The sequence below is a fragment of the Lonchura striata genome, chromosome 14, assembly GCF_046129695.1.
Source record: "Lonchura striata isolate bLonStr1 chromosome 14, bLonStr1.mat, whole genome shotgun sequence".
NCBI classification, from domain to species: Eukaryota; Metazoa; Chordata; class Aves; order Passeriformes; family Estrildidae; genus Lonchura; species Lonchura striata.
The window spans coordinates 80,386-95,039 of record NC_134616.1 but is presented as its reverse complement, the minus strand read 5'-3'; the positions used below and the strand labels follow the sequence as shown (position 1 = coordinate 95,039).

The 14,654-nt window shown below is 39.8% G+C and overlaps 1 protein-coding gene across 1 annotated transcript; it reads right to left on the bottom strand.

The window, feature by feature from the left end:
- Positions 1 to 1,106: 1,106 nt before the first annotated feature.
- On the bottom strand, positions 1,107 to 7,420 carry BRS3 (bombesin receptor subtype 3). The gene is made up of 3 exons (XM_021542152.3): positions 6,798 to 7,420; positions 3,814 to 4,165; positions 1,107 to 3,217 (listed from the first exon to the last, which is right to left on the bottom strand). Exons 1-3 carry the CDS (start codon positions 7,226 to 7,228, stop codon positions 2,810 to 2,812), a joined length of 1,191 nt encoding a protein of 396 aa, XP_021397827.1. The 5' UTR covers positions 7,229 to 7,420; the 3' UTR covers positions 1,107 to 2,809.
- Between the last annotated feature and the right edge of the window lie 7,234 nt (positions 7,421 to 14,654).

Genomic DNA, 14,654 nt, shown 5'->3' with positions numbered 1-14,654 from the left:
TTGCAAGATAATACTCAGTACTTATGTAAATAGATAGTATTCCCATATGCTCTTGTAGAATTACATATGTATTATTACTTAGGGGTGAAAGAATCTGATTTTGTAATGCCTAGAAAAGATTGAAAAGGAAACAACCCTTTTCCCCTAAATACAGTTATGGTAATGTGGAGACTTTTTATGCCTAATGATATTGTGGGGAGTAGATGTAATAAATAATATCAGATTGGTTAGATAAAAATATATGTTGAACCATAAATCACTCCAATACATCATGCCATGACGATTTGAATGTACAGAATTATCAATGCATAAAGTACACAGAATAATTAAATTGTGTCTTGAAATATTGCCAGTCTTTAAAAAGAACATGTGCAGAATATAGCAAAAACATCAGTTCTGTAACAGGATATAGTCACACTAGAAAGACAATCCAGTTAGAGGAGGAGTTACACAAGCAAAAAGTAGCTTCATGCAAAGGAAAAAAAATGTGATTTAGGAAACTGGGTTTTAAGGGTTAGCCAAAGATTTTGCAGTGGGAAATTTGGTCTCTGACAGAGACAAACTGTAAAGTCTGGAAACATGTAGATCTGTTTCCCAAAAGCATTACAAAGCTAGAATAAAATATGCTGTAAGTAATGGTATTGTTGGTGGATATTTCTTTTGTTTAGAATTCCCTATAGTAAGATCCAGGAAGATAAATGTAAGTTCATAAGTGTGTAGGCTTCTTATCTACTTTATTTCAGTCTCACCCTGCAGCTTCATGAAGGAAAGAGAGAAGAAAATAGCAGTGCAACATGCTCATATTTGTACATGGCTCTCTTCCAGGCAATGTGTTACATTGAGACAAAGAGAGTAAAATAAGGTCTCTGAAGTCCACTTCACCATAAATTGTATTTCTGTACTATTGTATTTCCATTTATTTCAATGATCCTATCCTGGTGTGCAACTGGTACAATAAAAGAAGGAGTCTATTTGAAAACTAGTGCTTGTAGCCTTGCAGCTTGTAACATGAGGACCATAGTCAAACAAAGCCAAGTCTGATGGGATTAACCTGGTCCGTCATTAACTGGTTAACGATGATGATAGAGGTTGTATTGCAATGCCCCTGGGATTTATAGTTTGGATTTATTTTTCTGATTAGAGCAGGCAACAGAGAGAGTCTTTAAATACATTTTCTCATCTTATAAACAACTTCGTTAATGACGCATGAGTGGATGGATTTCCAGCCATATGTTGCTAAGGGGCTCTGTGCAGTTGAAGGGGGGCTATGCCTTTAAGGGTTAGTTAAAATTGAAGCTTCTGTGACTGACAGAATTATTTTAGTTCATATGTTGCAACTTCTGTTGTATATTTTAACGCACAAATTCTTTCTTGAAATAGAAGTCCCTTAGTTTAAACAATGGAAAATCTATTGTGTTTTCAATTACCGGCTTCCACAGAACAAAATTTTAGTTCAGGGAAGATAAAATTCATAAAAATAAGTGTCACTCAAATATTTTGTAACATGGAGTAGGAAGACTTGTCTACTGTACTTCCTGATGGGAAGGCAGCCCCTGCCAGCAGTGCTGCTGAGCATGGATATAGCTGTCCTGATTTGCCTCTGCAAGCCCAGTCATAAAATCAGTGGATTTGAGATTAGAAGGCCTATGGCATTAAGACAGCCTATCCTAATGTTAAAAAGGGATGCAACTTGAAGAATAGAAAATTAGTATAGTAGAAAAAATACAGCTCTCCCAGTGTGCTTGAGTATGTGTAGGCCACTTAGATACAACCACATATACTACAGCATGAGTGGATCTGTTCAGGTAAAGGGTCAGTCTAACTCTTCACACTGTACATTTTTTGCTTCAAACTCACTCTAGCCTGGTTTAGTGGATTGGACACACAGTTCCATCTTAGAGAAATCCAGGCTGTGCACTCAAGACCACTTTGGGATATAAAGCAAGGCAGGAGGGGATATTTGAGCACTTCAAAAGCGCATTGTAAATCGCAAATAGAACTCTTGATACAGATGCACCCCAATTTATTGATATTAAATCACTGTAACAATAAAAAAACTCTGCACTATCAAGATGTTTTACCCATATATCACAAAGAACTTTACAAGCGTAGTTAAAGGTGATTATAACTTTCTCAGAGAAATGATCACCTGCTCATTCCCTTGACTTCCTTAGGAACATCCATCTCACTACAAAGCAGTCAGCTCTTACCCAGAAATTCTAAGTCACTGACAGAGCAACAGCTACTATGGATCTGGCCCATAACACTTTTTCTTTTTTTACTTCACAGCGCTACAAACCTTAGCTTTCTTTCATTTTAGCATTCTTTCTCTTGTGTTTACACATTTTTAACATTCAGGACAAGAAAATAAATAAATCAAAAATGTGCCTGCTTGATCGTGTTATGACCAAGTGGCTTTGCTTGCTTGCTGTGGGTGCAAATAGTTGTCAGAGGGAGCTCTCAGTCACGACTCAAAGAGCAAGTCACCCAGAACAAAACTCTCCTTACAGCCAATTCTTGTACCAACTCTGCTAAGTCCTCTCCTGCCCTGTCCAGGAATTCCAGCCAGGAATCTGTATTCATGCCTGGGAACATGAGTAATCCCTTTGAGCTTATGCTGTACCGTTCAGCTGTTGCTGCTTCTTGCCCCACACAATTTGATTTGTTTATTTTACGTTTTGAAAAATGAGGAACTCCTGATGAACACGCTTTCACAGATAGAGCAAGCCATAGAACCTCTTTCCAGGATACCAGTAGCAGTGACTTGATAGCAATGACTCTGTTTCTGTCCTTCTTCTTCCCACATGGACTAAACACTTTCCTCTTCTTTCGTGATGCTATAATCTGTTAGCAGTGTAACACTGACTTCTGAGCCATGCATGCTGCCTGTGACTGACAGGGCTCTGGTAGGAGAACTGCTCTGGGGAGCACTGGAAGACTTTGCACAGAATGCTGCCTTGCAGCATGAGACTTGCTTTTTAAAATGTTGCCGGAAAGTTTTACTCAGCCAATAAAGAGCAAAAGGATTGACGCAGGAATTGCTGAAGGCCAAGGCGCGGGAAAAAATAGTTGCTATCAGGTGATAGGTGGAAGCATTGATAGAAGTGTGGTATGTGAAAGAGCGATACAGATAGAGGATGTGGTTGGGCAGCCAGCAGAATGCGAACAGAGCCACAAGCACCAGCACTGTCTTTGCAACTCTCTTGCGGGATTCAATCTACAAGAAAGAAATGCATAGCTGGCATTAACAGCAATTAGTAAAATGTTTGTGCTGTTGGTGCTGATTTGCAAAGTAGTGCAAAAGTCTAAATGCTTGAGTAACCAAAAAAGCAAAAAGTAAAAATAAAATGAACAAACAAATAAAACCCCAAACCAGAAGACCTAAACTGTAAAATAAATCTATTTCACAATTTTTAAACCAAGCATTTCCAGTGAAGAGCAAATTTCTTTTCCATTGTAAATCATATGACACTCTCATCTAGACTAGGACTTAAAAATACAGTAATTAATGTGTCAGATCACATGGATGAGGTCCCAGTGTTTAAAATTCAATGTTTTAACTATTGAGTTTACAGGGTCATGATAAAGCATGACAGACCCATTTCTCTTTAGGAAAGAGTGGGCACTCACAAATTATGAGTCATGAGCAGGTGCCTAAGTGCACAGATGAGTTTGGATTCAAGTTTGGTATGGGCTAAGTTTGTGGAGTTTTTTACTCCATTATCAGGTAAAGCTTTGTACTTAAGAATTAGTATTTAATCAGCACAATAGACTTTGGAGAATTGGAGAGTTCAGTGCTTGATCAGAGCTTACCTGCTTATGGGCATGAGAGTATTCTTCGGCTGGCATGTTGGATGTACTTTTATATAAAGTTCTGGCAATAAGAAAGTAGTAGACAGAAATGACAGCTAAGGGCACAATATAGAACACTAAGAAGCAAACCAGGGAGTGAGCTTCCTGCAGGATCTTCTCAGATACAGGATAGGGGGCACACGCCTCAAAAGTTACATTTTTCTCAGGATTGCTGAAAGAATACAAATCTGAAAAAACAGCCTCTGGGACAGCAAATATCATGGAGACAACCCAAACGCAGCCTGCTTTACAGCAGGTCTTCAGGAGTGCATCTGAAGTCTGCAGTTCCAAGGGTTTAACGATGGCTCTGTACCTAAAATGACCAACATCATTGTCAGAATAAACACAGAAATAATGTGAACACATACTGTAAAATTCTTAAGACTAAAGCCATTACTGTTCTTGCTAACCAAAGGGTGCTGGAATTCTCTTGGAAATGAAAGCAGACACTAGCTCTGGAATCAAAATGTTAAAATGCTTTTCAGGCATGTGTTATAATGGATTGACAGGCAGGAGTTGCCATTAAAACTTTCCTATGTAAAGATGACTTCCAAAGTTTGGATTGGGATCACTAAGGGCAATCATCACTCCTAATTTTATGACTCTGCCTTGAAAGATAAATGAGAGAATTAGTATGTAACTTTGATGAAGGTATGAAACAGGTTAACTATTTCATAAATAGATGAAACCAAGCATGTTCACCCCTCCTTTCTTCTGTCTTCCCGAGACCCCTGCTGAGTGCAGTGATCTGACTCAAAATAATACTGCAGTATTCATTCCTATTTATAAAGCAGGAGAGGGCACTGCTGTTGATTCATGCCTGTGATTCTGCAGCATATAGACTGAGTCAGGCATACAAGAAGAATCTGGATTAATCTATAGGTGTGTGATGATCTGTGTGGAAGAGGGACATGGAAAAAGGCCAACTTCCATGAAAGCGAATGAAGCACAGGAAACAATATACCCTGCTTCTAAGGACCAGGGAGTCTTGATAATGCAGAAAGAAGCAACCCCTCCAGGGAAGCACAAAGCTGGCATGAAAAGGTAGTGAAAAAGGACCCAGAGGGTAAGAAAGCTTAGTTGTACTATTTTGCACAAGCTGAGGATCTGGACTTTTTCTCCTCTAGGCAAACTTAAATAGAAAGCTGGAAGGTGGCTTGATATTTATCAAATAAATACCATTTTTATTGACTTTGAGCTCTTCTAGCATATTGGAACACAACAGTCTGGCATTAAGCCCGTGACTGATCTGAGCTTGCTCTGTAAGTTTACAATGTAGTTACGCTGTGAGAATGTAGTGCAGAGTATTTATATAACAGCTACCATGAAAATTAAATACAGAAGCAAGTGTCTAAACCATAGAATCAGAGGAGAGTTGGGGTTGGAAGGGATCTTTAAAGGTCATCTAGTCATGGTGAATTCTTAATTGACATTCCTACAGGAGCAAGACCTTGGAGCTACAGTAGGTAGTTCAGTGTAAACATTAGCTTATCTTCAGCAGTAGTTAAAAAATCCTAAAATAAACCCAAACTAAAACAGCAACAATAAAGCAAAATGTTAGGTAGTATTAGGAAAAAAAATGGAGAGCAAAAGAAACAATTGTGCAATTACCTGTATCCCTGATTCATGCAACTTTTGATTATCATGTGCTGCTCTGCACACCTCAACTAAAAGAAACACAACCTAAGGATGGATTACAATATGAATAGCCTGGAGACATGATTAGGAATCACTGTCTCTTCCCACACAAGAGCCAGCACCATCAAATGAAGCCGTGTGCAGTGCAGAAATAAAAGGAGTTATTTTGTACAGGCAGTGAAAGTCATTGTTAAGCAAGTTCAAGAAAAACTGAACAAGTATCCAAAAGAGAAATCCTTTGGGGTTATTAAATAGACAGAAACAACATCTGTTGAGTGTCATATGAAGGCATAGGGTTAAAAATGTAGTTGGATAGAGGTTTTTATTCTTCCTATGAGTCTTTTCTTGTCCTTATACTACCACTGCTGGAGGCTGGTATCGGTCTACATGGATCCTTGATTTGACCTTATGTGGTCATTCCTGTGCTGGCTGATTATTTTGGAGTACAGTAACAGTACCACTGGTAAAATTCTGGACATATGAACAGTTTGCTATTACATACAATGCACAATTGCTGGCAGACAAGATGATATTTTTCTCTCTTAATACTAAACTTCTCTTTTATCCCTACTCCTAAATGCTCCTGCTGATTGAACTGAAATCTCCTTAGTTTTGTTCATTCAAGAAAGAAATACACAGAAAACAGATTCAGCATTTCCTGACAGCAGTCAGAACACTGATCCCTCTTAGCAAGGCTGTCATTACAACCTGAGTTTAATTTCACAACCCCTGGGCTAAAATATTTCTGTAAAAGATAGAAAAACTACAAGAGGAAAAAAAATTATATATATGCATTTCTCAAGGTGACAATTACATTAGCCATCAAATCATGAGAGTAATTCCTTTGTCCCCTAGTTCTGTTCTGTGTTTTCTTTTGGCTTTTTATCCCATGTCAGTCTTTCATGTTCTAGGATTTTAAAGCCTCCCTGAGAGCATAGGTTAAGGAATTTTCACTCATAATAATCTTCCTTGACTACTTCACTATACCACTAGATAGCACCAATATACTGTCTTTTTTTCAACTTAAAAGCCATTTCCTTTCTCTGTGCAATTGAGAAAACCCCTTGTAATGTACCTCAAACTAATAAAAGGTCAGAAGAGTGAAAGAGTTTTCCTCACTTCACTCCCTTATAAAAAAGTGCTACAATTTTACTAACACGCATTTTTAAATGTCATGGGAGACTGGTAGTTTGGGATTTTTAATCTATTACAATGTGCCATTTAAGACTGTGCAAAATGATAATATCTGCTATTTTCTTAATTTCAAACCTGCAGCATCTCCTGGCAAATCAGTAGCACAGACCCACCTGTCAGCACTGAGAACAGTCAGGGTAAACACTGATACTCCAACTGATGTTAACTGGATAAAAGACAGCAGCTTGCACCCAATTCTTCCGAAGAGCCAGGTATCCACAATGTAACGTGTTGCATCTATAGGCACACACGTTAACAAAAGCAGCAGGTCTCCGAATGCCAGGCTGGTGATGAAGATGTTGGGAACCGTCTGCATTGATTTAACCTTGAAAAAAACTTTGATGAGTATTGCATTTCCAAGAAGACCCACTGAAATGATCACACCATATGTAACATAAATTGTGCACAATATTTCTAATCCTGGAAAGGAGTCTTCAATCCATTTTTCATTCGTGGTTTCATTATCAGAGCTTGATTTCAGTTCTGTACCATCCACAGACGTACACAAAGTCTGATTAGCTGATTGCAAGTATAATTGAGACATTTCTTTAACTGTTTCTTCTTCCCAGGCTGGACTTCAATTGATTAAAAAAAAATGTTTAATATTTAGCTTGCAGCATGTCAGCAGGGTCAATGGAAACCTTGCTTTGTGTCTGAAACTCAGATTCCTGTTGCACATTAACTACTTTCACCCCCTCCTGGATCTCAAAACATGTCTAGGAGAAATGCACGTAGATCTTGTTCTGAACTGGAGAGGAGGAGAATATTTTTATTGGCTTTTCAGCTAGTGGAACAGAGAGGGAGGAGGAAAAGAGAAACGGAGTTCCTTTAAATACATTAGCTGAAATGAGGTGGGATTTTTACTGGAGATGTCTGTCAAGTAACAATCATATTGTATCAGAAATGTAATATTAGGGTTTGTATATTACATAGCCAAATTTATTGCTGTTTTTCAAAATTTTCTAAAATGAGAATATTATGAAAACCTGAAATAGTTTTCTCAATAGTAGGGGTAAGCAGAAAATATACTAAATTAACACAAAACTCTTCAGTACACATCAATGGCAGATAAAATATTTCAGAAAATACTTAGTATTTTCTGACAAAGCTATAGAAATGGACTACATTTTTGTCGCAGCGTGTCAGGGTGGTAGAAATGCTTCAATCTTCTTTGAAACATCTCCTTCAGAAGCTGCTCAGAGTAAGGCCACAAGAATAGCCATTTCAAGTTCATGCACACGCACATGCCACAGATTGCTCAGCAGAGGAAAGATGGGAAAGGTCTTTGCATGATGTATTCCAGCAAGGGTTTATTGCATCCACCACGCCAAAGGGACCAGACTTGAGTATGGGATCAGTGACCAATGACCAGAGGGCACAGGGGTGGGCAAAAGGCAGCAACCTGTAGGGGGGTTGAGGGATGAACGGATGGGGTCGGATGGGGTCGGCAGTGTCAACTGGCCAAGCGGGGAGGCCGTCTGATGTAGACTGGCAGTAGTGCTGCAGAGCATCATGGGTTAATTCTTCTCTACCGGCCTAGGTGGGGAAAACTCCATGATATAGTCTTCCCTGAGGGGGAGGAGGCAGAGGATTCCACATGCTCTGGTTAGCCTTTCTATCACAGAAATGCAGTGACCTTCCAAAAAGCAATATAAAACCAAAATTTATGGCCACAGGCCTCCTAACACTTAGGTTTTTTCTCTTGAAACATTCCCACTGTTTCAACTTATGCCAAAGTATGAACAAGTTTATAGGTAGTTGCTGGATAGATGCCTGTTATCTTGCAATAACCCATGTATAGGCTTTGAATGGTAAAACTGATGACTCAAATCTTCTGAGTGAAGATTCCTGATTTCCTGATGCTTTCTCAATGAGGCATGTTAGTAGTAATATGGGTTTTCTTATCTTTAGATAAGTCAACAGTCAAATCTCAAATAATCTCATTATGTGCACACATCGTCTTACTTTGATGAACTCCTGATTAACCTTTCTGTAAACTAAGATACAAGAAATGTGGTGCACTGAGCTAAATCTCCTAAAATTAAGAAAGCCAAGGTCTAATTTCTAAGTAGTGGGAGTGGAAAAGGGATCAAAGGACTGAAGCCTTATACCTTGAAAATTAAGATCAGTCACTGGGGTATCTTTCCTTTGGATTGTTCTTGGACTGTGACATAAGGCACCCTGCTCAAATCACAAAAGCAACTTTATAGCTGAGTCCTTTTAACTGCACATATGCAGACACACAAAATCAAGCTTGTTTCATTTACTCAAAAAAAAATCTCTAAGTACTATGCATGAAAAGACTTATTTTTCCTCCCCCAGTCCCAAATATAACCATGCCATACATATCAGGTGGTGAAAGACCAGGTGGTAGAATTTATATCAAATGGAAGATTTGTGCTGTGGCATGGTGGGAGAAGGAGTCACTGATGGAAAGAGTATTCATAGGTTAAAAATTCCAATTATGATTTTTGAAAGTGCTTTCAGAAGAGCAGCTCTTGTCATCATCAACCAGAATATGTCCTTTCATGCAGGCGCAGTATGTAGGTTGCTCACAGATTAAGGTACCTTTGAGAATCCTGATTATGTTGTCCACCCACACTGGCATAGTACCATGCATTACAATTAATACAGAGTTCAGTAACTGTAGCAGATTGTGACAGCTTAATGTCAGATACTTACATAAAATGTTTCATTTTCCTGTATGGGAGATGCAGGGTGTCACCAAACATTGATAACCACTCAACTTGAGTTGTGTACTCAAAGGTGGCATCTGAATGACACATCAGGTGTTTAGCTGAAACGGGAATTGAGCTGAAAGAAGCTCCCTGCTTGCCTTGAATTGCTCTAGATATTGGCTGATGAACCAAAGCTCGGCCAACAGCAGAGATCCCAACCAACTCTTACAGTCCCTGAAATTTGGGCTGGCAACATGGACTCTGAGGTTCAGTAGTTCTGTCACTTGAGCATTTTGTATGCTGGGATGAAAGACCTGAACTGATATCCCTCTGTGCAACTCATAATCCACAGGACTGAATTCTTGAGCTCCCAGCAGTTGGTTTGGGATTTGGAGGATGATTCAGGTATAGAAGGGAAAGCAGACAGACCTCCCAACCCACATTAAAGTCTCTTGAGGACATCAATATGTGTCACAGATGCAAGAAGCTCCAGAAAGTGGCAAAAGCTTAAAATTCTCTTTATTCCCAGTACTTCATATGCTGTTCATCCCAAAGAGTTCATGTATCCAGACCTGAATGCCCATTCTGATGCTTCACACTTTAGAACCCCCCCCACTATCTGGAAACACAGACTCATTTTTCCCTTCTCTCTCTCTCATTCTCTCTCTCTCTCTCTCTCTTTCTCTCTCTCCACAGTACACATGTCTAACCCTGCTCAAAGCAGCATGAAATTCTACTTGATTTTCTCTTTCCACTGAGACCCTGCTTTTTTCCCCTCTTTCTGCCTCCCTGGGGGAATGTGGCAGCAGAAAGTTTCATCATTTCTTACATTCTTTCCTCAGTCCTTATATTACTGGAGGTTTTAGGTATTTGCCCAGCCTCTCTCTTTATGGAGCATAAAATACTGTTTTAGTGAATTAATAGGAAGTGAAAACCACTATTTTCAAAAAGTACACAAAATAACAATGTCTAGACCCAAGGAAAATCTGAAGGACAGACAGCAAACTACATCTGCAATTTGTTTATGATAGCAGAATTTCAGCTATTTCTGATAGCTTTCTATTGTTCAAATCTAGCTCTAAAGGAAGAGAATGGCATTGTTATTCCAAACTGTAAAGTACTCTAAGGCATTATTCCTTGTGAAACAACTGTAATTAAGTGTGTAGCATAGCAGGTTTAATCTCCTTATTTATGCAAATTACAAATGAGTAGGCATAAAAATATCTGTGTTTGCAAAATGCTTCTGAGTCTTCAAACATCTCCAGAAGGGATCCAATCTGGTAAAATAAAACCAAGTGATTATTACAAAAGCTGAGTGTCAAAGGATAAGCAGACCACAGCATTTTAAGAGCTCATAGAGACAGATGTTTCCCAGGCAGTGCTTTATCAGTCTTCCCTTTCACACATTTCCCAGTTTTTTTTCCAGTTCTGGCTTCTCTGTAGAGAACAGCTGCTGCCAGTAGCACCATCAAGGATGGCTGCCCCTGAGAACAATTGTGTGGGACATCAGATTTGAGGACAGGGATGATTATATGCTGCACTCTATTCAAGAGAAAAAAAAAAAAAACCAACAAAAAAAAAAAAAAAAAAACCTTAAAACAGCATCTAATGGTGACCCAAATAATACAGCCCAAATTCTGCTCTAGGTCAGTGCCTCTGATAACACCTTTTCTAACGGTGAACCGAAATTTGGGTTGTTTTTGTTATGTTTCTCCCAAACAACTCTCTGATACTTGTCAAGGGAAGTCCTTGGGAGAGCAATTAATGCAAGCCAAATCCACTCTGCGCATGGGAATCAGGACAAGAATACCAAAAATGGACACAAGGCCTAGAGAAAGAGTTAAAATCACCTCTGAGCATCCCCACACAGGGGTGAAGGCTGTGGGCAGCATTACTTCCACAGTCACACCCACTCAAGTGAGGTACCCTGATAAATCATCCTGTAAAGAGAAGAGGGGTAAGAAAGTAGTGCCTTGCACACACTTTCAATTGGGTATGATCACGCAGGGACCAACAAGCACTCTCTGCTAATGTACCTCAAGACAGAAGAAATTTAAGCTGAACAGCCTAGGGGAAGAGATCCATCCTTACAGCGCAGGGCGTGCATCTCATTTCTGCTAGCTCAGTGTCTTCACTTATTTCTGTAAAAATGCCCCAATCTTAGAGAAGCTGACAAGCACAGAAGTGGAGAGGAAATCTGTCTACTTACCCCAGCCAGCAATGCAGCATTTTAGCATGTACTTTGGGACATAAACATTGAAAACTTTGACAAGAGCCAAATAAAAGTGAACAGACTCCAGGCACATCCACGTGAATGCTGCAAGAAGGAAATAGTGGAGGAGCATGGCCACAGTGATGCAGAGGCCTGTCTGGTTGAACGAGGTCAGCCAGGAATTGGCAAGGAAGACAATGTTCAGCAGCAGCGGCGCAGCACAAAGGTTGAGTAGGATTTTTGAGGGGTTGTCTCTCCCCACCTTCCTAGAAAGAAGGGGAAAGCCCACAAGGTTATCACTGCATCATCCAATTTGCAGCCTATTTACTCCCTACAAGAGTGGGTTTGCAGCCTAACCCTAACCCTATACACAGGAATATTCCAGATTCTTGACATAATATCTCACCCATGTCCAGGGGTAAATTTTTTGAATGACAGAAATTTTTACTCTTTTCAGACATTTTACTGTGAGAGTGGGGAGGCCCTGGCATAGGTTGCCCTGAGAAGCTGTGGCTGCCCCATCACTGGAAGTGTTCAAGGCCAGGTTGGATGGGGCTTGGAGCAATGTGGTCTAGTGGAAAGTGTCCCTGCCAATGGAACTAGAGGACATTTTAGTAATCCCTTCCAATCCAAAGCATTCAATGATTTTGTGACATTTGGGAACATAAAAATTGCTGAACAGTTCAGAGAGGTGCTTGTATTGAGGTAGGAGTATTCAAATCTCTCTAAGTTTGCAGCAGTCAGCCATCAAAATAAAGCAATATTTATACTGTCAGCTCTCAGTCTTCCCTTTTATGCATCACAGCACCAAATACTAGTAAACATTCTGGTAATTGCTGCAAATTACTTGTTGCCTAAATATTAAAATCAGTATAAGAAAAAGGATCATACTTACTCAAGGGTTAGGTACGTCACGAGCGTTATTCCCAAAAAAAGGGAAGAAGCACCACATCCTGCATAGCTTATCAGAGTTAATATATGCTCATGTGTGACATCTATTTCTGTCCAGGACAAATCCTGTGTTACAAGATAAAGAAACACAGCTGTTTGCCAAGACAGATTTAGAAAATTCCTTTCACATTTCAAATTACTGTTCTGCTTACTGCTACTTTTGGAGATTTTCCATTAATGTATTTACGTGTTTCTTATTGTATAGTCCCACAGAATATCCAAACTAGTAAATGGTAAATTAACCCACAGTATTTAAAGTATCCAGGAATAAGTTGTGAACCTAGAAAAGCTGTTCTTCAGAAACCACAAACTGAACATGGATTCCAGGATCTTACCAAAATTATTCCACCGGGAGCTCACTTTGTAGGAGAAACTACTTTGTTTCAGTGGCAGCTGCCATTCTTGGGATCTGCACAAACCTGCTAAATGTCTTGGAGCATGGTCGATCCTCCCTGTCCAGAAAGCACCACTGCAAAATCAGACAGGAAGCTGGGCCCTGCTTCTCCACAGCTGCTGCCAGGAGGAACACTGAGAGGATTTTGTTGTCCCCTGACACAGCTTCTCTTCTATTTTGTGAAACTTTGAACCTCAGACTAGTAACCTACATCTCTGATGTCCCACGAAACCCAAAAATTTCCTAACACCCAACCTAAACCTGCCCTGACGCAACTTGGAGCCATTTCCTCTCCTCCTGTCAGTTTTGCCCTGAGACACAGCGGCCAGTGCCGCATCAGGCCACGCTGGGAGCTGCTGGGCGGCCGAACTGCTGAAGACCTGTAGCTGTGCAGATCACCAAAGTGACTGTGAGAGGTGTGCTCTAAAAATCAGACTGAATTCTTCTTGCTTGAACAAAAACTTGAGCAAGCGTCTGGAATCTGAACAATCTCAATTCCTTTCTGTAAAGCCACAGTTTTACTCCCAGGAGAGCTTTTGCCTCTGGAGCAGGGTCATGCTGATCTCTAGGGGGAGCATCCAAAGGCAAATGTGAGCCCTCACCCCATCCCGTGGGTTGTGTCCTCCCAGGAATAGACAATTTAATCTACTTGATTTGGTTAGAACCTGCCTGTCTCTTTGCCTTTTATGCAGCCCATTCTCAGGCAGTCATCCCAGCTTTCGACATTTTGCTTTTAGAGGCAGTTTTCTCTGTATTACAGAGAAATAAGAGGTACTAGATAATGACATCTCCCATATTTATACTAAACCTCACTTTCTGATGGAGCATAGATAAAACTTTCAAGAAGGTGTAATGTCATTAGTTGTCGCTTGGAGTTAATAAATTTAACATTGTATTTGCAACGTATATCAAGGCTGATTAAGTTACACTGCAAAGTACAAGCTACATCTGTAAAACAACTGCCTCGAAGAGAGTGAGATTTAAAGGACCTTACCCCATTAAGTTATTATAACTGTTTTCTTTGTTATTGCTGATTTTGGCAACATTGCATATATCTAAGAGTTTGTATAGATACAAATCTCCCATCTCTTTTCCAAAGCTAGCAATGACTTTGTTTAGTGCCACAGGACTTTCTGGGAGATGATTCATGGAGTACTCACCAGTAGGACTCCAAAATGGGTAAGATGGTTACAGAAACAGATTGTATAATTCATATCTGTGTATTCCATTTCACATCCCGATGTATTTCAACCACCCAATCCATCTGTGTAATAAAGAAGAAGGATTTTTAAGCAGAGTTAGTCATCCTCCATAATTTATAGCTCTGCAGCATGCAGGGTGTGTGAAGATGAGCTCAAGTTAGTACAGATTGGAGGGTCATTTAGCAGCACACAAGTGAGATTTCACACTGAAACACATCTTCTGTAGTTGCCTGAGAATCTCAACATTTGGATGAAAGATTTTAGTGACATGAAGAAATATTTAAAGACATTTACATATCTGCACACACAGAAAGAAGATAAAGAACCTAGTGTTGGGTGAGATTGTGCTGGAGGATGTGGAAACAGAAGATGAGAAACACACAAGGCAGAGGGTTTGTTTAGGCAGAGTGTAGCACTGAAACAGCCAGATCTTCCCTGGTAAGACTGAATGTTATGACCCCATTTATGTGGTCTGTGTCACATATTCAGAAGCTAAGATCCTGATGAAAAAGAAGCAAATCATTTCTACTCCT

Excerpts from the sequence above, each read along its gene's own strand:
- BRS3 (XM_021542152.3), bottom strand. The coding sequence starts at position 7,228 with ATGTCTCAATTATACTTGCAATCAGCTAATCAGACTTTGTGTACGTCT. Across the intron at positions 4,166-6,797 it reads ACTGTTCTCAGTGCTGACAG|GTACAGAGCCATCGTTAAAC; the intron begins GTGGGTCTGTGC and ends TGGTCATTTTAG. Across the intron at positions 3,218-3,813 it reads ACTCTCATGCCCATAAGCAG|ATTGAATCCCGCAAGAGAGT; the intron begins GTAAGCTCTGAT and ends TCTTTCTTGTAG.